General features: G+C 41.5%; 1 protein-coding gene across 3 annotated transcripts in view; it reads left to right on the top strand.

Annotated features, from left to right (window-relative positions):
• sema4c (sema domain, immunoglobulin domain (Ig), transmembrane domain (TM) and short cytoplasmic domain, (semaphorin) 4C) overlaps nt 1-20,715 on the top strand; it is a 96,357-nt gene extending 75,642 nt beyond the window's left edge. For 2 of the 3 annotated variants that reach the window (XM_071482085.1, XM_071482084.1), the window contains exons 6-15: nt 291-387; nt 943-1,062; nt 2,977-3,128; nt 5,587-5,762; nt 8,014-8,158; nt 8,606-8,819; nt 11,718-11,833; nt 13,926-14,083; nt 14,568-14,656; nt 14,905-15,947. In XM_071482085.1, coding sequence (XP_071338186.1) covers nt 291-387; nt 943-1,062; nt 2,977-3,128; nt 5,587-5,762; nt 8,014-8,158; nt 8,606-8,819; nt 11,718-11,833; nt 13,926-14,083; nt 14,568-14,656; nt 14,905-15,800 — 2,163 coding nt within the window. In that variant the 3' untranslated portion in view covers nt 15,801-15,947. Of the gene's footprint in view, nt 1-290; nt 388-942; nt 1,063-2,976; nt 3,129-5,586; nt 5,763-8,013; nt 8,159-8,605; nt 8,820-11,717; nt 11,834-13,925; nt 14,084-14,567; nt 14,657-14,904; nt 17,421-19,472 lie in introns of those variants that run through there. The other variant, XR_011691572.1, reaches the window with a different exon arrangement.
• The last annotated feature ends 5,076 nt before the right edge of the window (nt 20,716-25,791 follow it).

Here is a 25,791-nt window from a genome sequence, read left to right as displayed (position 1 = left end):
TGACAGGTGTCAACTTGAGATGTCTACCATCTGACCTGAGGCTAAGACCACTGTGTGACAAAATAAAAATAAATGCCATGGGAAAAAGTATCTCACGCTGTGTTAGCAGAACGTGTGAATGCTAGTGTGTGCGTGCATAAATGTGACGCTGATGCGTCGGGACAACATGGCGAAGGGTGAAGCTACGGCCCTTGTAACGGACAGACAGAGCTTGCAGCTGTGTCATATGGGTCATAATACATACTGACCACGAACCACCTGTTTTCTCCATTGTGTGTGTGTTTTGGCAGAATGCAGACTATTTTACCCTCGACACTGCAGCCCTGGAAGATGGGAAGGGCAAATGCCCATATGACCCAGCCAAGGGGCACACTGGCCTGATAGTGGGTACGTATGCATGTATTCATAAGGATGCATTCATGTAAGCACAATGCACATACATAGCTTTACATGCACACATGCAAGTACAGGTTTTTGAATGTTCTTTAACATATTTAATTATCGATAAAGGAACATTTCACCACTAAAAAGAAAGATTAGTTCTTAGTTTAAAATCCATTGACATTTATACCAACACCAAACACACAGTCAGCCCCTTTTTTTCCATCCCATCAGTCTTTATATTTAAGTGAGCAGCCCCATATTTTTACAGCTCTAACAGACGCATTAAATGTGCATCAGATCTCCACAAACTGCGCCTGCAGCATTTCCCATCTGCTTCGCAGCCATATGATTGCTCGGAGAGACCAGAAGTCTAATTTAACTTTGCATGCTGCGTGCACCTCAGCGTGGATGGCTTCACTGACTCTGCAGGCACCAACTCTCTGTTCTCTTTTTGTGTCTCCCTGCTGAACCACTGACCTTCTCTTATTGTACCCCTGTACGAATGTGGTTGTAAAAAAAAAACAGTATTAAATTAAAGCTTGTGTTTTGTTGGTACAGATAAGGAGCTCTACTCAGCGACACTTAACAACTTCCTGGGTACAGAACCAGTCATTCTGAGAAACCTGGGCCGACAGCACTACAGCATGAAGAGTGAATACCTGCCTGCCTGGCTCAACGGTGAGTGGGAACATGAGAAAGACAGAGAAAGAATTGGTGCAGGGAGAGAAGAAAGGGGGCAGGTCCTAGCAGTGTTTGTACTAAGAGCTTACTAGCTTATGAGCTTATGACCGTTGGCAGTCGTAAGGTAGTTGTCAGGCATGCTAACGTTTGTATCGTATGTTAGAGCAGATAAATACACTGTTTAAAACATTTCTTATATGTTCTGTGTGTGTTTTAAGAAATTAAAAGAAAATAACTACCATACAAACTACAGTACAAAGAAGCCCATATGTATGGGGTTATGTGTGCTGAGGAGGGCTTTAGCAAACTGTTAATGTTAAAATTGTGTCCAGTTATATGGAGTGCTGCAGGAATGAGTCCGAAAACCAGGAAATTAGTTAACATTTTAGCACTTTTTTAGAATGGGTTTTTGGTTAAGATGGCTGAATAAGGTCTGTGATTAATGCAAGTTCAAGAAATGTTCATGTTTTATTCTACAACAAAAAAATTGTCAGTAAATATTTCATTCATGATTTCTTTAAGCTTTTATGTCTGTTAAAAAAAGTCCAGTTGCTAACAAGTGGCTAAATACAGATGTACAGCCTTCCTGTTTTTATACTCGCACTTTTGTAAACTATCACTAACTTTTGTAACGTGTATCAAGTATCATAAACTTTTGTCTGTCACAGAGCTCATTTTCTGTAATAATCCAAAAGTCAATGTAAAAGTCCCATTGGCTTTTTGTCGAGAGAACCAGGGTGATGTTAACGTCTAATGTCATCCCAGCAGCACTCTATTCAGAAGAAAATTAAAATTGATGGGAAAACATCTATTCATCAATACTTGTATGAAATTCAGTTACGGTTTAAGAATTTTTTTTTTCCAAGACACTGTGACACAGACAAATGACAAATGTATTCAAATAAAAGAGAAATCCCATTAGGCTTGATAACAGCTGCTTCTTTAGGAGCCAGAAACATGCAAAAGAACAAGAGAAAGAGAAATGAGTTGCAGGAAATGAAGTCCAGGACTCTGCTACGGCGAAGGATTGTTATCTTTTTGAATGTGTGTCGGGGGGGGTGAGCCCCTTGGAGAGAAATGAAGGGTAGAGAAGAGGATGAAGTCGCAGCAGGAAAAATGGGTGATGAAAGAACAGGCATTAGGATTGGTGATGAAAAGATAGAGGGAGAGGTGAGATGAATGAAGGGGGAGGACGGGGGAACATACAGATGAGGCTGAGGTTTGGGGGGTTTGATGTGTACGTTTTTTATTCATGCTGATATGGAGATTTTATTAAAAACTATACCTGCAATGAAGCTAGCCTCGCTTTAATTCAAGGTGCCTCTGACCAGTCTAAAAGCATTTAATTGGCCTGGGTTTCAGTAGAGCTCTGTAGTGTGGCTTAAAATGCTGCTTCACAGGCTTTTACACTGAAAAGAACAGACCATCTGAGGAAATAATGTATCTATGTAATTAAAAAAAAACTTCTGCATAAAAGTGGTTGAATTTGAAGCCCCCAACTGCATCAGTCCAAAAAAAATGTCTGTATCTGGCTTTAAAAAAATATAACACTTACAACCTAATGAGGACTGGATATAGAGAGAATCTGAGACAGACGGGAGGGAGGACGTGAGAGGAAGTGAGAAACACAAAATGGACCACTAATAGGGAGCACTGGAGAGATGGAGAGTGAGAAATGACTGGAGGAGAGATGAGGCGAAGGAGAGAGTGATGATAGGAAATAGACAGAGAGGTGAGAAGAGGTGGCAGGGGATGAGATGGAGGCGTCAAGCTTGAGTGTGTGCGGTGTTCAACTGCACCTGCAGGCTGAGACTGACTGTTCGGTCATTACTGATGTACAGTATATCTTCACTATTGTGTGTAAATACACTTTCTGAGTCAATACTATTATGTGTGTGTGTGTGTTTGCAGAGCCGGACTTTGTGGGTTCAGCCCTGGTGAGGGAGAGCAGCGGCAGTAAGGAGGGGGACGACGACAAGATTTACTTCTTCTTCAGTGAGCGAGCGTTGGAGCTGGACTGTGACACAGAGCTCACCGTGGCCAGAGTGGCCCGCGTCTGCAAGGTACTGCTTCAGTTTATTATCAGAGCTGCTCTCTGATCAGATTCAATTAGGAGCCTCCTAAAACTGCTTCATTCTCTCTCTCTATGAGGGAGACAAAAACTAGAGAAAAGCACAAACTAACTCTAACAGTAATCAATCTGCAAGTGACTATTCAAGAGAGTACAGGGACAGATTTGTGAGCACAGAGCAAGTTTTGACTGCAGAATCATAGTTTCATGCATGCTTGGCCTGGAATCAGCTGTTTTCTGTTTCCTCCAGCTGTTTTGGCAGCTGTTTCCGAACACTTAATAATGTGAGACAGCACTCGCTAACAGTTTTGGGCTTACAGACTCCAACTGGAGTTTTCCAGTTTAAGAAGAAACTGATAGAGCTGTGTTACAGTCATATATGTAGAGTAAATATATATACCTGTAAATCTGATGAGGCAAACTGGGAATAACCTGATGTCACTCAACTATTTTTAGTGTGACTTTGACGCAGACTGCCAAAAACTGAGAGCACACAACTTTTTTCAATGCTAAATGGAAGCATTGTTGTTCGCTTAAACTTAGGCACTCAATTTCCCCAGGGGGCTGAAATTTTTTATGAATTTCCAGTATTCACCTGCAGCCTGATAACCACTTCCACACTGTGTGTCAATTGAATTAAACCTGCATTTTCTGTGCATCTGTCATGGTATATGCAGTGTGAGATGTGTGAACTTTCTCCTCCTGTATCATACATGATCCGATCTGATGCCTTAAGAAAATACTTTTTATAATAAACTACTAAAACTGCTTCATGCTTCAAAATACAGTTTATATTAATACCAGGCTGCGATAGAGAAAATAGCTGCCCTATAATTTCATTTGACACAACAACAACATGCCAGTTTACTTGCACTGTGTTATGTGAAGACAATTACATTGACGTAGATCTATTTCGTAATTAATGCATTAATTTCCTTAATTAATGACCTTGTTAGGATAACAAGGATTAGGTTTGTTATACCACAGTCCGACATGGTCAGACATGTTTTGTTGTGAGGAGAGTCTGTTTTGTATGATTTCAGTGACCTTTGAGCAAACACAACAAGGGTTACAGTTACTTATGCATCAGTGTAATCTCAATAACCTTTAAACTGAGCAAAATAGATACAGATTGTTAACGGTTCGAGGAGATGTGTGCAATTAAGTGTACAATATATACACAGTTTAATAGGAAGTGCCCTTTAATGTCTGCACTGTGATGAACAATAAAGCTCTTTGAATCAAATTAGAAACAGATGCTCACACGTGATGTGTGCTGGAGCAATGAATAATAGAGGGCATCCTGCTGATATTGCAGCACAGTGTCTATAACTCACTGCTGTAATATGAACATTTCCAATTTTGAATTCCATTTTTACAGCTTCCACAATCACTGAGGATAATAAGAATGAGACATATCTGCCAAATGAGCCTCTTTGAGTCCTTTTTTTTTTTCTCGTACAATTTAATATTATTATTTATCCTGCATTTCATTGGTACCATCTCAGTGCCCCAACAGCAGTGGAGGGGGGCTTGGTCACAATGCTGGGCCATTAGCCTCGCCCTGATTTATTTATTATACAGTAAATGCAATGGGTTTAAAGTGGAATTTAAGAAGTGAAGGTGAGGCCAACGAAATACAACAACAGCAGCAGCAGCAAAGTGAAAGTGTTCAGCAAAAAGAGACACTGAATACCAGGTTTAAAAATAAAGTTTCTCTGTTGCACCTCTAACCACACCCACTAGAGATGTCACAGTGTACTGACCAAACCCCAGAGTAAATATCTATATCACTGTGAGAAGTTACAGCGCCACACGCCAGGGAAGAGCAGGACTTTCAGCTGCTGTAAAGTTGTTCTCTAAATTATTGCAAACGTGTTGGACACATGGGGCAGAGAGCAGAGCAGTGTGTTATGTATGAGTGAAGCAGCGCAGGTTAAGGTCTCTGCTTGAACTGGCCAGTAGAGTTAACTGAAGACCGCCTCCAGGCATGTTTTAAAACATTAAAAAAATTATAAGCTTTAATTAATAATGTGTTTGATATGGTTCTTCTGCAAAATGTTTCATTAGCCTGTAAAAAATTCTTCAGCTTACATCAGTTCTTCTCTCTCATTCAAAAATATGGAACCGATGAACATGCAAAACATGTCAGAAGTTTAAGACAAAGGACAAAAGATGTCTCGTGCTTTTTTGATTCAAGTTTCCACATCACACTTGGGTAGGTTGCACGCTGGTCTGTGAATGGCTTCTAAACTAGTCAGGAGACTTTAGGTTTCTCTTTCTCTGCAGCGAATGAATGTGAAAACAGCCTTCTAGTGCCAAACGCTGCACAGCAAAGCATAAATATCCGAGTAAAGTAACAAAACACAAAATATATTTTGGAGTGGAGGGTGGCTTTATGAATCCAAAATCCATTTCAGCCATTGATAAGACCTCATGTCCTCTCTCAGGGGGATCTGGGTGGTACCAGGACCCTGCAGAAGAAGTGGACCACCTTCCAGAAAGCTCGGCTGGAGTGCTCCCTCCCTGAGCGTCACGTCTCCTTCAACAACCTGAGGGCTGTCTTCACGCTGCCGGGGCAGGACTGGCGGGGCACCACCTTTTATGGCATCTTCCACGCCCAGTGGTGAGTCAGATAGAGTGGTACCAGTGACCGAAGCTGTAACTCAGTTTCAGTAAATGCGATTTAATTACTACATGTGCCATCTGCTGTCAGGACGAGACTCTACATCTCTTTGCCAACATGTCAGATATTGGGCTTTTTATTAAAACCCCGGGTCAGCCACTGTGATATGATGGCTCTAATTATGCAATTTGTGTGATTAGATATTTACTGTGTAATTGGGCCTTTAATAAAAATAGCCCTTGAACTGACACTAATGTGGGTTTATTTTGAGTGGATACAACTCAAGTGTGCTTGAATATGTTTTATTAGTGATTTAATGTCTCATGTTGTCAGATGATATAAAACCATTTTCTAAACAGCCTAATTTGTTCATAAACCATGAGGAGGAGAACATTTCATAGGAGGCTTTTTAAAAACTTTCCAAAGTGAATAGCTGGTTAAATTATCCCTGTTGGACTCACTGGTCTGAGCACAATTTATATATATTATTCTTCACTTGTTATGCCTTTCACTTTGAGTCTTACTGTTACTCAAACGGACTATTTTATTTCTTTCTGTGAGCAGAAATTCATCAGATCACTGCCTGTTTTTGTTTTAGTCTACGGTGAATTATTTCTCCTGAGCATTTGTTGTCATCCACTGGTTGTTTGTAGCTTGATAAAATCAATGTAGATGGATAAAATAAACTTTTCAGTCAAAGTAATGATGGAGAGAACAGATTTGGAGGGGTAGCATGATAATGAAATGACAATGTGGTAATTAAAAGCGCTGACTACAGTAGCTTAGTTTTATAAGGGGCTGTGGCATTATTAGTGGAGTAAAGATTGGCAGTTGTTGGACCACTATAGAACACGTGTTAATGAGCTATTTATCAACAAAGACGAAGGAGCGAGGGCGGGAGGCTTCCTTGGGAGGAAAGTTGGAGACTTGCTCTGTCTCGGGGCAGTGCCCTTTGATGTGCGTCTTTTGTGTTCTTCATTAAGATATCATATCGCAAAGTGAACCCACTTTGAACTTCAGGCTTGGTTTCTTCATTCAGAGCTCCTACTGCCGCTGAAAAAAAAAGCCTAAGCCTGTGTGACTCACTGGGGATTCCTTAAAGCCCCCTGGCTTTGATAGAGATAACATTAAGATAATTGGACATTATGTAAATGATGACTCGGAGTTCAAGCCATAATCTGACTGAACAGGCTGGCTTTTTAACTTGCTAAGACTTCAGAGCTGTCCTTTGGTTCTGACGTTCACCTTATAAAACCCACAGCACTGCTGCACATTAACAGTATTGTTCCAGACTGGAAAAGCTCTCCCCTCACAGGACAAATCAGATTATATGAATTAATGGACACAACCTCCTTTTTTCCTGTTTACAGCTTTCAAAGACGCTGACATTTCCCAGCAGCAGCACACTCTGCATTCAAAGCTGAATTGGAGCAGTGTACGTCAATGAAAAACTGCAAGGAGACCGTAATTGTAGGAGTTTGCTACTTCCTGAATACTAGACATCCTGCTGAAGAGCCAATCTAGAATTAGCTCTTCCAGCTTATTCATAACTTTATATCTTAGTATGAGTATGTGAGTCACTTAGTTTGAGAGCTAAATTAAAAAAAGAAAAAGTTGTTTTCTTTCCTGTGAATCAGCACAGCAATGCAATCTGGTGAGCTGAGGAGGACACGTATGATTTAATGCGTCTGGGTCATGTGTCAATACCCAATTTTAGTCCCACTTGGGGTCTGAAATTGGGTTGTGAAAAAAAAAAAAAAAAAGTTAAGGTCCCATACTCCCGACCTTACCATTAAATGAAATATGTTTCCTGATTCACAGCACCAACTGATTGATTTCAGTGGCCTATGAAATCAGTTTGTACATCACTCTATCACAACTCGCAGCAGAGAGAGGGGAGATGTGTCGATGCATCTAATCATTGCAGTTCACTCAGTAAAGGGCAGTTTAGGCTTTTGGGTTAATATTTATTTGCTGCACTGTGATCGCTACAAATGTTGTTTCAAAGCACATAGACTTGTCTTGACAGTGTTTATTTTAGGTCCTATTCCCTGCTTTTGACATGACTGATGACAGCCGATTATTTTCATATATTCTGTTCTCTTTATATATATAAATATCGTACTTTTGTGCATGTTAGTCTAGCTGTTATTAAAAGAGTCACATTTTCCACCTGGGTTTGATCTGTCGGTAATCTGTCACTGTTTTTATTTCCACATCACTTATTCCTCACTTTGCCACCGTGTTTCAGGGGTGACGTGGATGTGTCAGCTGTGTGCCAGTACCTGATCGGTGATGTGAAGAAGGTGTTTGAAGGATCCTACAAGGAGTACAGGGAGGCGTCTCAGAGGTGGGGACGCTACACCGGTGCTGTCCCTGTCCCACGGCCTGGATCGGTAAGAGACTGGGAACCGTGCGCTGGCACAAGAGATGTGAAATTTGACAATGCAGATTTTACCAAACAACTTCAGGAAGCAAGAAACACACATGATTACTTTTTCATAATGTAAGATTTTTTTTAAGCACCTTCTATGGGTATGGGTATAGGGTAGAGTTGGAAGTGAAAAGCAGCAAATGTTGGCACAAAAAGCTAAGAACGTAATGAACAGGACGAAAGGAAAGGAAGCAGAGGAAGGGCTGTAATGGCAGGCGGAGGTGAGAGCAAGAGCCAGAGAAAGATGGAGAAGAAGAAAGGGGGAGGGCAGTCATGTCCAAGCCAACGAACCATGCCAGCCTGTGCCAGCTGCAGCTAAGAAGTTTCCTCCTCTTCCTCTTTCTCCTTCTTGACCCCTCTTACCCTTCCTTTCGCCCTTCCCTCGATTCCTTTTCCTTCTGTGCTGCAGTGTATAACTAACTCAGACAGGGAGAACGGCTACAACAGCTCCCTGCAGCTGCCTGACGCCACGCTCAACTTTGCCAAGAAGCACCCGCTGATGGAGGACAAAGCTCTGGCTCGCCCCCTGCTGCTCACCAAGGGCGTCAACTTCACCAGGCTGGCTGTGGATCGGGTCAACGCCCTGGACCAGCGGGCATACAACATGCTCTTCATCGGCACAGGTACAAATTACATGAGGGCTCCTGTTATTGGCAAAAACACTAGTGTTTTTCTTTTTTTTTTATTGAAAAATATCAGCCTTCCATCAGCCAGGAAAATTCAAGCAGTGAATGTTATCCAACAATTTGAACATCCAGCTTTAGCCTCTTCATACTCATTCACACATTCACCTAGAAACTTAATACACACCACCGTCTGTACTCGATCAGTTCTGGTTTCATGCTCTTTTCCGACCTTCTCAAACTTTCACGTTGGCGTGTTCTGCGTGGATTGTTCAAACTTGTAGTCATGTCACGCACTCTTCCTCCTCAGCTCCTGAACTTAATGACACTTCAACTATTTACAGTGCACAGTTTAAGATATTGTAACATGTGCACAGTGTTTGCATGTGCAGAAGATTTAACCTTTTCTAGATACATAAGAAGTAGTTTGAGACAAAGCCTTTATGACACAGTGTCTACAGTATGTTTTTCAGGGTCATGGTGTTGGATTGCATTATACAGTATATGGTGTTCCTGTTACTTTGCCCACCTCCTGTAGTATGGTGTTCTCTCAGTGTGGCAGTGAAAACATATTCTAGGTGCACAGCCTTTCTTCTTATTTGGCTGTTCCCCCACTGTGGCTTAGTGTGTGTCTGTGTGGGTTGAGGGTAGCTGCACACAGTGTGCGTTGAGGAGATGAGAGCTTACAGGCCACAGCAGCAGACAGGGACAGGTACTGGCATTAGGTATGGTGGCACAAAACAACATGCCATCTGGCCACACTTCAGCTGGGTTTCAATTAAGGGCTTGATTTGCATGCTGAGATCCATCTTCATGCATCAAATGAAACATTACGTATGTGCGACTTAATTAATATCTCCAGTCAGGCGCCATCGGGTCCGTATGCAGGTGTCCTGTTTTGGCACGGACCTGAAATCATCCAGCCCTCCCAGAACCTTAATCCTGAATGACACAGAACTGACAGTGGATTTCAGGGAATGTGAATTTGAATGCAGCCAATCTCATGAATGGAGAGAAACTCAGCTACTTACCATTCAGTCCTCTGCAGCAGCAGAGTGACTGTGGCAACTGACAGTGTGACAGCAGCGGACTCGGGGCCTCACTGCTGGCAAGCAGGGAGGCCAACCCAGACACACAGACACACACGCAGGGGCAACACACTCACAAATTGGTACACAGGCGCACACAGATACACGCACTCACACTCCATGAGCCAAGTGCAGTCATCCCCGCTTGTCGTGCTTCACAGCACAAACTCAACAGGGCCCCTGGCAGACGTGCGCTCATAGTGCCAATTGGGCTGCGGGCTTGATTAGCTATTAGCTGCAGCATAGCGACAGCTGATGTGAAAAGAGAGAGAAGGGGAGCGCTTGCCGAGACTGTTTTTCTGAAAACCAGTCTACAGGATTGAGGGATTAGCTGACACTGGTCCCTGAAGCCGCGAGAGGCGAGTGTGATGATATGCCTGCTGCTTGCTATGCTGTATTTGTGTGTGTGTGTGTGTGTGTGTGTGTGTGTGTGTGTGTGTGTGTGTGTCTGTACGTGCATTTCTTTCTCTCCAGCCTCCTGTTGGCTAAAGGGTTGCTTTTCTTATTATCTGTGACAGTCTCTTAATGGAGAGGACCTCACAAAAAAAGCACATGTCAGCATCATGGTCACCCCATCAGCTGTGCCTGAAACACCTTTCATTACAGGGAATCTAGACGCGTTCACAATGTCCTACATAAAAGGAACACAGGATCTCCTCTTCCTCCTCCTCCTCCTCCTCCTCCAGCATCAGCTCCCCACATTCTGCTCTTCAAATGTCTTCTACCTGTAAACAAGGCCACTAACAGCATCTCGACTCGTATAAATTCACATTTAAGTAGTTCCTGGCTGAGCTGGACTCAGTAATGCAGCTGTATGTCCTGTCAGAAGAAGTTGTTTTCTTTTTCATCTTCTGTCTTTCTCAGGTGCAGAGTCATGTGAAATTGTAGTGCAGCTGGCATTAACATTTCACAAACTGAGGTTGGTGAAAGTTGCAGACGACTTGATGGCACTTTAGCTATGTGCATTTGTTATGATGTATGTGACCACACACTTAACATTTTCTGCAGAGAGCGCTTTGCTCTCGTCTTTAATAGACCTTTTTGCTGTTTGCGTGCTGTCACGACTTACTGGAGCACCAAAATAATATTGAAGTTATTAGTTTCGCCTGCATTCTTCCTGTTGTGACAAGTCAAAAATAAGCAATAAATTAAAAAAGCCATTGCCTCAGGTTAGTTATAGTCCAGCTATTAGGCATCGCAAGGTACAGTGTGAACCAGCAGCAGCTGAAGAGCACAGTCATGGTGAGGAAAATGTTTGTGAGCATACATGATGAGTTTGTGCTTTAATATTTAAATAAATTGTTATGGCATCAAAGGACTCTGTTTGTATATCATAATAACTCATCATTAATATTTAAATGAACTCCTCAGCGGTCACAGATGTGAGTTGGTGAATATTTCCATCAATATTTAAGTGAAAATACAGTGCAGTCACAGGTGTTTGTTTACAGCTCATTAATATTCAAATTGGCTGGTGTGCTGTCATACGTGTATGGGTAAATTTATCATAGCATATCATTATTATTCAAATGTGCTAGTGTGAAGTCACAGGTGTGTGTGGGTAGATAGTTTGTCATCTCATATGAATGGTATTTAAATGAACTGCTCGGCTGTCAAAGGTGTGTGTTTGCCAGGTAGTTTGTACTGCGACTCGGCCGAATGTTGAAGCTATTTGTTTGAAAGTATATGTTTTTATGCATGCCATGAAAAATTGCCCCGAAGGGATGAGGGAAGTGAAGGGAAATTGAAAGTCTGACTGAATCCAACAGATGTGAAGTGAACTGAGTCCTCTTTCCTCTCTGTGCTGCAGCGGAGGGCTGGCTGCAGAGAGTGGTGATCCTCAACTCCGAGGCCCATGTGATAGAGGAGATCCAGCTGTTTGAGTCGGCCCAGCCAGTGGACAGCCTGACCATCTCCCACTCCAAGGTAAGGAAACAGGGATAAGATGTCTCTCAGCTGTTTCCAGGAATTTGTCACCCAGATTTACACACTGAAATCAATTTACCAGTCAGGGATTGTAAAAGGTCTTCTGTGGCATTAGAGGAGCTCTCTCTAATCAAGAAATAGATCTCCTGATGACATCACCAAGGTGATCTACACCATAAATCTTCAGTGGAGAGCCTGTATTACATTGGCTGACTGAGGGCATAGGGGTTGGAAAGATGTGGGTGTTTATCGCACAGATTGTCTAAAGGAATGGATGCATTTTAGTATTTTAGGAGCTCGATCCAAACTAGTAAAAAAGAAAAAACATCAAGACATCTGACATCTGATCACCTGCTGCATCAGTTTTGACAATTTTGATTAGGCGGATATGTTTTCATATGTCTGTTTGGTTGGTTGGTTTTGGTTTGGTATTGCACCGATTTGCACCAAACTGGGTGCAGGGATGGGTGAGGGTCCAAGGAAGAACCCATGAAAATTTTTTGGTGCAGATCCAGTTAAAAGAAAGGATCCAGGGATTTTTTATGACTTTTCTGCGAGATCAACATTTTTGTCATTTTCTCAGGAAATGATGTATGGATCTTGATATAAAAAGTCAGACATATTAATGGTGTTGAGATCTGTGAGTTTGTACAATTTGTTGCAGATCCATCAAATATCTGGCTCTGGTGGAAGAAAATGCTCAATTAGACTACTTCCTTTTTTCCTTTTTCCTTTTATTTTTATATTTGTAAGCTACACAGACGTGTTGGATTGTTTGGTGGATCTTGCAAGTCCCTCAACTTTATGGAAGTGGTAAACTAAAAGAAAATGAAAGGATATGCTTGAAAAGAATTAGTATGTATTGTCAAACCACATCAGAAGGAAAAAGTGTTTATAGGCGTTCTGAACAGCCACAGTAGGACACAGAGTGAAAAGCATCATAGAGAGGCGAGAGACGCGATAATTGTTTAAATATGGGAATACACATTCAGACAAGCTTTCGTAGAGGACATTCAGTTTTTTTGTACACAGAAAAAGTGACAGAAATAATTGTTTAAAAGCATGAAAAAGAGAGCTTGCAAGAGAAGTTCAGATCCTGCTTAATCTCTTCCCTCTGTACACCTGGTAAAGTTGGCGTGATTGTCGAGTTGTTGGTTTCAGAAAGTAACAGAAATTGTCAGAGGTAACCCCATCATCACAGACGTTGTCCAGATTTTGAGGTATGATAAATCTTAATGGTATCTCAGGGGAAAACATTGCACAACATTCCTTTGTTGTGTTGGGAACCTCCTGTCTGCACATCTGGCAGGTTCTGTATTCATTTGATCATATTCCTCAGACGTAGTTTGCATTTCCATTCGCTCACTTTCCTGCTGCATCACCTGTTCATTGGTATTCAGTTCTAACAGTGGTACTTTGTCTTTGATGATCTGTTAATGCCCTTTTTCCCAGACACTTGCTATCACAGATCCATTGACAGCAGACGGGCAGTCAGCACAGTGCAATTGACCTGGTGCCACTCAGCAGATGTTTTTATCAGCACCGCCCCTTTTTCAGATCAAATGTCACCTCATGAATCCAAAGCTCTCTTCACAATAACAGTAAATACAATCCCTCAGTGCGGTCGGGAATTGAACCTCTGCCCCTGTTGTTTTCTCAATCTCCTGGCCCTGTTGGCTGAGCCTTGAGTGTTGACACCGGCCGTGTCCCTGTGGCTTTGCTATGGCATGTCCACCAATCGATGCGGTTTTGACGGGGTGTTCCCAGCACGAAGGCCCGGTGCTTATCTCATTAATGCTGGCTTAGCTGCGACCAGACATTTTATAACAGCTTTTGCAAAAAGAGTACAACCCAGATTGGATTGGAAGAGGGTCAGGGGAGTGAATGTTATTGTAATTGAGAGTGATTATCCCATTATCTCCTCTAACCCCAAACTGAGTCTCTCTCTGTCTCTCTCTCTCTCTCTCTCTCTCTCTCTGTTTATCTTTCTTCTTGTTTCTCATCTCTCTGGTTTCTGTCTCTGGATGGATGGCTGGATCTGCTCTTTGTCTCCTTCCTTCTCACTTCTTCGTCTCTCTTTCTTTCTCTGTAGAAGTACTTGTACATTGGCTCTCGTTCAGAAGTTCTCCAGCTGCCCTTGGCCAACTGCAGCCGCTATCAGTCTCAGCCAGATTGTCTGCTTGCCCGGGACCCCTACTGCGCTTGGGACAGCGAGGGTCGGGCTTGCGTCCGCATCGACCTCCACCGCGGGTGAGACGAGTACCCATGTGCACCCATACCTATACCATATTTTAAAGGAAGATGCTGATTGCAAAAATTGGTCAGGCCTATGAAACAGTTTTTAAATATCATGTGTCCTTAAATCTCTATATAGACACCCATGCTAATGTTTTAATTGATTGCATATAAGCAGCTCCTTACAACAAGCTGCTGAGTGAAATCCTCTCTGCTTCACATACTTCCATGGTCATTAGAAACAAATGTAACCATGATACATATTGAGAAGCTGTGCTGAGAGAGAAAACATCAGCATATCAGGGGAGGATGATATGTACCAGATCTGTTTTATACTAAAAGGCTGATACATCTGTCTAATTAAGAACATTTAAAAGGTATCAGTAGCTAAAATGTTGGCCGTGTGTGTGTCTGGCACAGTATGAGTGGAAATGTCCCTTAAATCTGGTGAGAGACCATTATTAATCCTCCGCTCCGCTTTCTGCTCTTTCCTCTCCAGGTCCACCTCTTCCCTGTCACAGGACCTCATGCTGGAAAGGTTCAGCCGAAAACCCAAATTCGATAAGCCCGTGTCCATCCCGAGCCCTGGTGAGTACGGGGCCACACCTCAGTAGTGGCCCCTTGTAGGAATTGACTGTCAGTGCAGAAGCAAGTCAGAAGCAAAGAAAGAAAATGGGCTCGAGCTGGACTCAGTGAATATATTTGGATTGAGCTGAATAAATTGAATTAAGCAGAAGAGAAGTGGCTGCTGTAGAATATGAATTGGGATTAATATGGATGATATTTAACCTCTGGTCTTTTCATCTCTTCCCACCACCTCCCCTGTCTCTCTGCAGAGCACTCCCGTCTGAGGAACGTAACAGTGGTTGTGGGGTCAGACATGGTGCTGCCTTGCCAGCTGGTCTCCAACCTGGCTCAGCCCTGCTGGTTTCTCAATGACCGTGAGCTCCTGCTGGGAGACCCCGAGGCAGGAGGGCCACGCTTCGACCGCACCCTCAAAGCCCTCGTCATTCCTGAAGCAGGCCAGATGCAAGCCGGACGTTACATCTGCTACTCTGAGGAGCAGGGGGTCAAGTTTCAGACAGAGCGCTACCAGGTGGCAGTGGTAGCCAGCGCTCCGGTCTTCATGGAGGCCCGGGCTCCAGACAGCAGCATGGGGCTGTTCTGGGTGCTGGTCATCACCCTCGGTGCGGCGTGTCTGCTGCTCCTTGTAGCAGCTCTTTACCTGCGCCGGAGGCTGAAGCTGGCGCTCGGAAAGGGAGCTGACATGAAGCCTCTGGAGAGTACCCTGGTGTACCCCATCACTCTGCCCAAGGAGCCACCCACCTTTGTGCCCAGCAAGATGCCCAGCGATGAGGACCGCTTCTGGGAAACAGGCGCCAACTACTACTACTCAGATGGCTCGCTGAAGATCGTTCCCGGTCACGCCCTGGGGCCCACTAGCGTCAGCAGCACGGCGTCGCCCAGCGCCATTCCCGGCCAGCCCATCCACTCCCCCAGCCGTCTCAGCCTTACCAACATCCGAGGCTCTGGTAGCAACGGCTACATCCGCCTCAACCTGAGCACAGCAGGGGAGGAGAGGGCTAGCGGAGCTGGCGCTGGGGGCGGCGGGCTGGGAGGCCTCAGCATGGGCGGGAACGACTACTCCAGCCCCTTCAAGGAAGAGCTGAGACGCACTCTGCAGCAGAGAAGCGTACTGCCCGACGCGAACCCCGAGGAGTCATCCGTCTAGGCCTGTCCTCCTCCATCTCCGTTCCCTGAGTTGGAAAAACAAAACAACCAACCTACCTCCCTCCTCGTGAGGACGCCTGCTCTCTCTCTCTCTCTCTCCTTCAGTGACAAGCTGTCAATTCCCCATGTTGTGTCTCTCTCGCTCTGCCAATGCCTGTTTGGCTCACTGTAGACATTTATAGCACACAGCATGTTAAATATACACACTCACACACCGTGTTCGCCAACATGCGCTCCTGTAATTATTGTGTTCTGGGCAACATTGCCACTTGTGTAAATTGTGTATTTAAAAAGGCTGAACGCAGAGAACAACTCAAGTATGGAAACAAACAAATGGTGTTTTCGGAAGGGCATGTTCCTCTTACGTTGACTGGACCAAGTGAGGCTTTTAGCCCCTGTGCTGAAACCAGTTGATGAACAGCAAGTACAATGGACCGTAAATATTGAACTGATTCTCTGTCCCTCTTTTTCCTTTGAGACTTTTTCAGCTTACTGCACTTAAAAAACTGGAAGCGCGTCTTCCGTTTTTGTATTTGTGAGCCATGAGTGTGAGAGCGGTATAAAAAAGACTAATTAATCTCAAAGCAAGACGACAATCATGTCCCTATAGCAGGAGCTCTTTGGGACAGGAGAGGAGAGAGAGCAAGAGACAAAGAGAGAGGAAATTAAATGGAAAATGAAGTGAATTGAAGTGAAGGGCGCAATGGGGTTTTCAAATGAAGGACAATCTCTCAAGACTTTCTCTGCTCAATTTGTATTTTTTTCCCCCACATTGTATTTACCCACGGAGAAAGTCCTCGATCCCTTCCACTTTAATTTGTTGTGATGGTTGGTTTGTTAAGACCTTTCTCGTTGTTCTTTTTCTCGTCGTTGTTTTTCTATGTCTTACGGACTACAGCAGTGTTCAAACAATTGTCAAGTGACTAGTGGCTCCCCTCTGTGAATGACAATGTGAGGGCGAGCAAGCTCACATTACTTGTTCAGGCCTGCACGGTGACCTTCAAACGCACGTTCAAGTCCATTATACTACAAGTGCACTCACGTGCGCACTTACATTTACACAGTGTAGAACAGATATGTGTTTTGGTCGGGCTCTGTTGGACATTTGCTCATCTCCTCAGAAAAGAAAAGGCTATTCGCATTCAGCTCTTAGCAGCGGGACAATAATTGCACACTTAATTTTAAATTGAAGTTGACATGAAGACATTAGGCATGGAGAATGTAGTTGAACCCTCACCGCTGCGACCGCTTTGGATGTCTCAATAAGTGCTTTATATCTTATGTGTTTGGTGAGGGCGGTAACTTGCACTGCCAAGATGGAAACTCCCCCTCCCACACACACACATTCGCTCATGCTCACAGTCCTATGAATGCCGACCATCCTGGACGAGAGTGTGTTTGTGATGCACCCTTAAACCCCATGAAACCCCTCCCTCTTACCGATGCCCAGAGACTGACCCAGGGCTACTGTGGACTCATACAGAGGAAGAGCACTGTAAAACACACAAAAAGAACACACACACACAATGTTGATGGACTAATGGATAGACAGACAGACCAATTGCTGCTGTGCTGAGAAACTGTTGGCTCCAGGCGGGAAGCAGCCATGAACCAGTGACAGGTATTGTTTAATTTTATTGAATTAATGCAAACAGGTTTAAGCAAAGTCCTAACCTCTGATGATTTCCAACCAGTGTAGTGTCAAGAATTATTTTGTTTATTTATCTGGATGTCGCTTTGCTAAACTTATCACCAAACTGAATAATTCAACATTTTGGGAAACACACTTATTTGCTTCATTGCTTCATTGAGATTTAGCTGAGAAGATCGATACCACTATCACATCTGTCTTTTGAATATAAAGCTGGAGTCATGGTCTAGTCAGCTTAAGTTTGCATCAAATCTAAAAGCAGGGGAAAACCAGCTCACTAAAAAACACATTAAATTTAGCTACAAACCAAAGTGTAAAAAAACAACCAACAAGTTGCAGACCTCAGGACTCCAGGACAGCACATAATATAACTGCAGTTTATTGTTTTACACTTTTTGTTTTTGTACGAATTAAACATACAAGACATAACATGTTAATTTACATTTACTCATTTGGCAGAAGCTTTTATCCAAAGCAATTAACAAGTAAGGGACAACACTAAAGCTTCAGTACAGCAGGAGACCTTGGTGTAAGTACTGCATCTGTTCAATAAGACAAAGTGCAAAGAGATCAGAGAAAGAAGTGCCGTGAAAGTGCACAGTGAGTGCTAAGTCAGGGTGTTAGAGCTGTTAGGAGAGGAGGTGCTTTCTAAAGAGATGAGTAGATAGAGAGGGAGCGAGCCAGGATCACTGCTTCCAGTCTTTATGCTAACCTAAGCTAACCTGGCTCCAGCTCTATATCTAGCTAACAGATATCAGAGTGATATCAGTCTCATCATCTAAAGCTCAGCAAGAAAGTGAATAACTGTGCTACAAAAAATGTCTTCAAACCTCATTTAAATCATCAAAAAAAAACAAAACAATCGTCAACAAATCATCATTGTTTGGTTGGTAACACCACTTAGGGATACCTTCTGTTAAGTGTTATGAAAGACCAGCATTATAATAAGAGGGCTAATCTGTAACAAAGCAGTGCATTTACAGTGTATGGCCGAAACTCAATATGGCTGATATAGCCTGGTTTATTTCTGGTTTCTATCTATGCATGTATAAAGCTGAATGCAGCATCCTACCATCTACTGTTTGCAATTCTAATCAGAGGATGATGTTAGCCATGCTAAGTTAGCCAAGTGGTGTGTGTTGGTTTGTCTTGAATATCTACAATTACAACAGTTATTGGATGGATTGTCATGAAATTTGGTTCAGATATTCATATGATTTGTTTTATGACCAAATACCTGTACAAACCTACGACAAACACATCAACCTTACTTCATGTTTCATGTCTAATTTAGTATTAGGGATCTAACTGTGAACATGGCAAAACATCACTGAACATCCCACAAACGCCAGCATGTCAGCATTCTCATTGTGAGCATGTTAGCATGCTAACAATAGCATTTAGGTCAAAGCACCACTGTGCCTCAGTACAGTCTCACACACACCCCTGGCATGGATGTTAACTTTATATTATATGTTGTGCACCATCATTCTCATCAAAAGTTGTCCTTGTGCACTGTGAAAATATCAAGGGGCAGGTGCATCAGAAAATATACTTTCAGAAAAGCTCATAACTGTAACATTTTTTCAAAATGTTTCAATCTTTCTAGGATCAAAATTGGTTGACCTAAAACATATTTTTGTCAGACTGAATCATCTGTTTATAATAACAATATTCAGACAGATTACTGGACCTTTTAATACCAATCTCCTACTCAAAACAGGCAGATATACTGTAGCAAAGTATCACTTTCACAGTCGCTAAAAAGTCTCATATACCCTTATATATTTTCATATTATTTTTTTATTATTCATCTACAATGATATGGCACAAATCAGTCTGCTCAAAGTGCTCCATGGTGATGTGATGAAAAGTATATCCTAGTTTGTGATCTTATTTCAAGAAAATATTGAATATAGGTGTAACTACATATGAAAGTGACAAAGTCATATTGTGCCTCACTTTGTTGCTGTTTGCTGTTCCTAACTTTACTTTGTCCTCTTTCTGTGTTTCGTCCATCAGGGGTGGTTTTTGTTTTTTGGGACGTGTCTGTTGGGACCAGAGGAGCACAGCAAGAAGGAAGGAGAGGACAAAATGCTTTGTTTTGCCTCACTGTGTACAGATCGCTGAGAGACATGTAGAATATCAAATATGATCCCAACATTGAAGAGGTACTCAGCCATCAGCACTCCATCCTAGTGTTGCATGACCCTCTGCAAGTGGACTGTACATCTTTGATATGATCATCCTTGTACAAGTGCATCATTTTGATTGATCATTTTTGGACTTTTACAGACACTACTATTGTGGAACACTAATGCTCTCTTTGGAAAAAAAAAAACAACTAAATATGTCTGATTTTATGGTTCAAGGATTGTACAGGAATTCATGGCTGCATTTCAACATGTTTACTTTTTCTGTGCCTCTTCACCTTTTGAATAAGCCAAAGTAGACTGCAGTTGCTTTTGTTCTTGTTGAAAATACTTAACTTAATTTAATTTGATTCCAGATCGATATTTAAATCTCAGCAGTCCGTCCTCTTTGCTACACTGAGCTGAAGTCTGCAACATTTCTGCATGTTTCTGCAGCTAAATTTTCCCTCAAGCAAAACACAGAAAAGGCTTGATTCTGATGGACTTCCTGTTTGCTTCCTGTTTACATGTCAGTAGTTATTTGCTGGATCCAATTCTGTGTGCCCTCGCTAATGATGTACCAAAAGTTTACCCATTATTTAATTTGTCAGCTCCTGAAAAACCAAATAAGTAGCTGCTGATCAGGACTAAAATCTGCCCACTTGGTAGTATTAATTTCCCTGAAGCAGAAAGCTAAAACACATTAGCTCTTTACACTGGTACTTGGTTATGTCTTAATATATTTCCCTTTTACAATTAGGCTTTTACTTTGATAGAACATGTTGCAAAAACTAAAAAGATAAAGAAAAACACATCTAAAACTTGAAAAAAATGCATGTGTAATGCACTGTATGTGCATTTTCCTCTTACACATTTGTTTGCTTGTAATATATTCTCTCACTCGAGGCTTTAAGTTCTGCTGTTTTTCACATTAATATTTTATTATTCTATTATCAACCCAATTTTATTTTTGCCCCATTTCGCTTGTCGGTTATTGATCTTTTATGTTGTTTTTAAAATATGTTAAGTAACTTATTTCACTTGTACAAACATGTTGATATTTATTATCATTGTACATATGTCCTTATTTTTTATAAGTGTATATATACACAAATAAAAATAGAGATATACTCGAGGTGTGTGAGTTTGTTTGTTGAAGATGAACTTTCCCAGTTTTACACATCAAGGTCACAGGATGTATTCAGCCTTTTTTAACAGTTATAATAATGTTTTCTGAGGTATCTTGGCCAGAGTTGTCAGAGGGTGTAAAAACAAGAAGATAGGACCTATAGCACCGACACATCAGCACATCTTGGTCTCTGCTGATTCAGTTTTGATTTCTTCTCATAATCTGTGTTTTGTCAGGCTCTGAACTTTACGGACTGCACTAAATTGCTGATGTGCTCCATTAACACATATTTTGAAGGTAACATTGAGGTAAACTTTAGACAGTTCTTTTATCATTTAAGTCAGTGATTCCCTAACTGGGGTCATTTGTACTTCAAGATACGTTTGGGACAGAAACATGTACAGTATATCCACATATTTGTGTTTTGACAGAAAATACACACATAGAGGTAACAAATGAATGTGAGGAACATCTTATTAGTGTGCATATGTGAATAACCATTAAACTACCAGCTGCAACACAGTGACACGTCCCTAACATACTCTGCATCAACTGTAACTATTATCACCACAGCTGAGAGTGACAAAAACAACAACTAGAAGACGACCAGAGATGTGTTGCTGGATAAATAACTGAATAACTGGTCCAGCTTCTGCCAGTCAGAGTGGTAGAAGTACAAACACAAACCTGACAGATTCTACTGAAAATGGAAAAAACCAAGAAGAAACCAAGAAAAACATGAACCAAAAAAACATAAAACATACTGCAACAATATTTACTTTTATGATAACAGGTACCGTTAAATGAGAACAAATAGGCTGGGAAACACTGATTTAAAATATCTTGTTCCATTTATTGATGGCCATTATGCTTTAAATGATGACAGGGAGAATTTAAAGTATATTGATGTATTTAGGCATGCTGATAGTAACAAATTAGGGGAACTGAAGGATAATATGAAACATACATGAAGCTGAAAACTTTTTTTCCACTTAATGTTTTTTTAGTATAGTAAACATCTCATTGTGGGCAGGAACTCAGACACATACACTGTTATTTCACCTGTGAATGTCTGGAGCTCTTTCTTCTCCCCAGCCTGTGCTGCACAACAATAACAACAACAGTCAAGCTTCTTGCACAGTCCGGCCTGGTGTCAACAGAAGAAGCCACAGGCCTCATGTGGTCGACAGCCCCAGCTGTGGAGAGAGGCTCACGGTTGCATCTGATCTCAGCGTACTCGGCTGTGCCACAGACTCTCGAACCTCACAAAAGGAGGTGCTGTGTGTGTGTTTGAGATGGTGTGTGTGTGTGTGTGTTTGTGTGTGTATGTGTGTGTGGGTAGGGTTTACTGAGCTTTTCAAAGAGTAGAACAAGGTTCATTCTCCGGTTGGGGCTTGCTCATTCTCAGTTGAAAGTGATGTAAAACCATCTTAAACCATATGAATTTGTGGTATTTACGGGTGAATACATTTTTAGTTGCTTTACTTAAGGTGCCACTCATTTTGCTTCATGCTGATGGCTGCTTGGCTTTTAACCAACTGAAGAGCAAAGCTTCTCCTCTTTTATTTACCACAACTTCATCATTAAAAATCCAACAGAAAAGCAGGTGAATGGACACAGAGTTCAATGGTTCCCAGCTGCTGTGGCCCAAAACCCATATCTCTGCTATGTGTGCTGAAAACAGTCTGTCACACTCTACAACCTCCAACAAGAACATGCTGATAGCTACCTGTCTGGCTGACAGATTGGGGGAGTTTTCACTTTGAACATCAGGTCAGCTATGAACCAACAGACTGAGAGACGTTTGCAGTCAAGCTCCAGCTGTTTGGTTTCAAGACAGTCAAGGGCAGCTGGGGCCCTACAGTCGAGGGATCAAGTTCCAGTCCAGCTGGATCGCTGGCAAAAAATAAATACTTTTTTTTATTTTATTTAAATTATTCATTTTGTTTGGTTTTTCCTAACATGCATCTGGACTATGGATCAGTGTTTGCATCAACTGAAATTGATGGGGAACTGATGTTTATCAAAAGTCTGGACACTTATCTATCTATCTATCTATCTATCTATATATCTATCTATCTATCTATCTATCTATCTATCTATCTATCTATCTTTCTGTCTATCTATCTATCTATCTATCTATCTATCTTTCTGTCTATCTATCTATCTATCTATCTATCTTTCTGTCTATCTATCTATCTCTCTATCTATCTATCTATCTATCTATCTCTCGATCTATCTATCTATCTATCTATCTATCTATCTTTCTGTCTATCTTTCTGTCTATCTATCTATCTCTCTATCTATCTATCTATCTATCTATCTTTCTGTCTATCTGTCTATCTATCTATCTATCTTTCTGTATCTATCTATCTCTCGATCTATCTATCTATCTATCTATCTATCTATCTATCTATCTATCTATCTATCTTTCTGTCTATCTTTCTGTCTATCTATCTATCTATCTATCTATCTATCTATCTATCTGTCTATCTATCTATCTATCTATCTTTCTGTCTATCTTTCTGTCTATCTATCTATCTATCTATCTATCTATCTATCTATCTATCTATCTATCTTTCTGTCTATCTTTCTGTCTATCTATCTATCTATCTATCTATCTATCTATCTATCTATCTATCTGTCTATCTATCTATCTATCTATCTTTCTGTCTATCTTTCTGTCTATCTATCTATCTATCTATCTATCTATCTATCTATCTATCTATCTATCTATCTATCTTTCTGTCTATCTTTCTGTCTATCTATCTATCTATCTATCTATCTATCTATCTATCTATCTATCTTTCTGTCTATCTTTCTGTCTATCTATCTATCTATCTATCTATCTATCTATCTATCTATCTTTCTGTCTATCTTTCTGTCTATCTATCTATCTATCTATCTATCTATCTATCTATCTATCTATCTATCTATCTATCTATCTATCTATCTTTCTGTCTATCTTTCTGTCTATCTATCCATGTATGTGTCTAGGTCGTTCACTGTGCCTCAGGTTGATACTGGACAGCAGGATGTGCCCTGTCTCCTTCTCCTTGCAGTATCTTTACTGTGCTTCTGAGATGTCATTTAGCTCACTGAATTTTGAATGAGAGAAGTTATCTGGTTAAAGTAAATGTCCCTTATTTCATTTAATGATTTACATTTTCTAAGATATTTTTGGAGCTTTTGTGCCTTTATTTGATAGGACAGTGGAGATTAATAGGAAAAGGGCAGAGCAAGGGGATGCAGGAAAGAGTCAGGGCAGTCAGGAGTCGAACCGGCAACTCACCTGCAAAGAACATTTGCACTCATGTGGCATGCACCCTAACCATTCAGCTGTTGGCTCAGCCCTAATGACTTTCAGGAGGAAGTGCATCTGTCTCAGTCTCCTCTGTACAGCTGTGGCCACATGTTCTGTTTTCTTTGGGTTGCCATGATTTTTTTGTGTCGTCCTTGTTCGATTGCCAGTGTTTGGTCACTCAGACGACACCTGGTCAGGATCTGCCTCTGGATTCTGTCTCTGACAGTTGAGAGATATTGTGCTAATTTATAATCTCTGTTTAGGGACAGATAACATTTAAATCTGCTTTGGGCTTTTAATTTCTTTTTTCCAGTGTTTCAATAGGTTCCTCCACATTGTGTTATAACTGGGTTTACTCTGATGGGTGTTTGGAAAGCGGTGCTGGTATAGGGGACTCTTTCTGGGCTCAGCTCTTGGGTTTGGAGGGCTTTGGAATGGAGAGTGTCTGGGGGGCTGGGTTTAAGGTGCTTAAAAATGTGAGTGCTCTCTTTTGAATGTTAATCGTCAGTGGGTATCTGCCTGGTTCTGCTCAACAGGCATTTGTTGGGGTACGTGTAAAATGTATCTGTATAATTCTGCATGTAGAGATTCTGTTGGGTGTTGATCCTAGCAGGTGAACCTGTGATGACTGAGTGGACCCTGGACGTCACCACCATATCCTATAATGGGCAGGAAAACACCATCAAATATTATGAGCCAGGTTTTAATTGGAGTTTGGAAATTATAAAAGTTTAATTTAGTTGCACTTACATTTGGTGCATTCACTGCCATGTTGAAACTTCCTGATGCTATTATGGTTATACCAAGGTAGGTGTAGCTAAGACTGTGTTCAATGATTTGATTACTTATGATGAACTAGTATTTGTTTTCCTGACATCTGAGGTGTTTCCATATTTGCATATCAGGGCCCAGTTGTGGCGATGTTTTTCTACTAAGTCCAGCTGTTGCTGTCGCTCTGGTTTAGGATGAGACAGTAGAACCAGGTCGTCACATTAATAGAGGCTTCACCTCTCTGTCTAGGAGTTAGAGGCAATGAGCAGCACATTGATCCAGCTGAACAGCAAGTTAATTTATATACACATTGAATAACGTTAGAACTCTGATAAAAAACCTCTTCTCTGGTTGAAGAATTCATATATTATGCCCCATATACCACATAGTAGAAGTCTGTAACAGGGTCCTTCATATCCTTCATTTTTTTGTTTGGTCAACATGTTTGTGAATTAAAGTGTGGAGGACATATACATGATCTGTGGTGTGGTGTTTTGGAAGGAAGCAAATTAGATTTTTTCTCAGGGTGTAGTGTTGGTCAAGGAAATCTAGTGTTCTTTTATTTAGAACACTACAAAGTAATTTACCAGCAGCTGCTGACACAGATGCCACAGAAGTTACTCAGGTCGGATTTGCCCCCACTCTTATAAATGTGGGAAATGAGCCCTTTGTACCAGTGGTCAGAAAAATATCCTGACTGTAATACAATACTGAGCAACTCTGCATTTGAGCTTTGAACTTGGACCACAGGCTTTTTCTTGATCAAAGAGATTTAATCTATGTGATTAGTTCTGCCCAAGGACCTGGGAAACAAAGGGGCTTTGGTTGCCTTTCATTATTTCTTATGATGTTTGGAATTTTTCTTTTACAACATAGTGATCTGAATTAATTAGACTTTTATATTTATTTAAAACTTTATTTTATCTGATTCTTAGGATGGGTTGTTTGGTTGGTTGTGCTTTTCATTTGATATTTCTTCTCTTTTCTTCTTTTCTGATCACCTTG

This window comes from Trachinotus anak, unplaced genomic scaffold (genome assembly GCF_046630095.1).
Source record: "Trachinotus anak isolate AG129_WGS33_773 ecotype Australia unplaced genomic scaffold, CSIRO_AGI_Tana_v1 ptg000008l, whole genome shotgun sequence".
NCBI classification, from domain to species: domain Eukaryota; kingdom Metazoa; phylum Chordata; class Actinopteri; order Carangiformes; family Carangidae; genus Trachinotus; species Trachinotus anak.
This window is presented reverse-complemented; position numbering and strand designations above follow the sequence as displayed.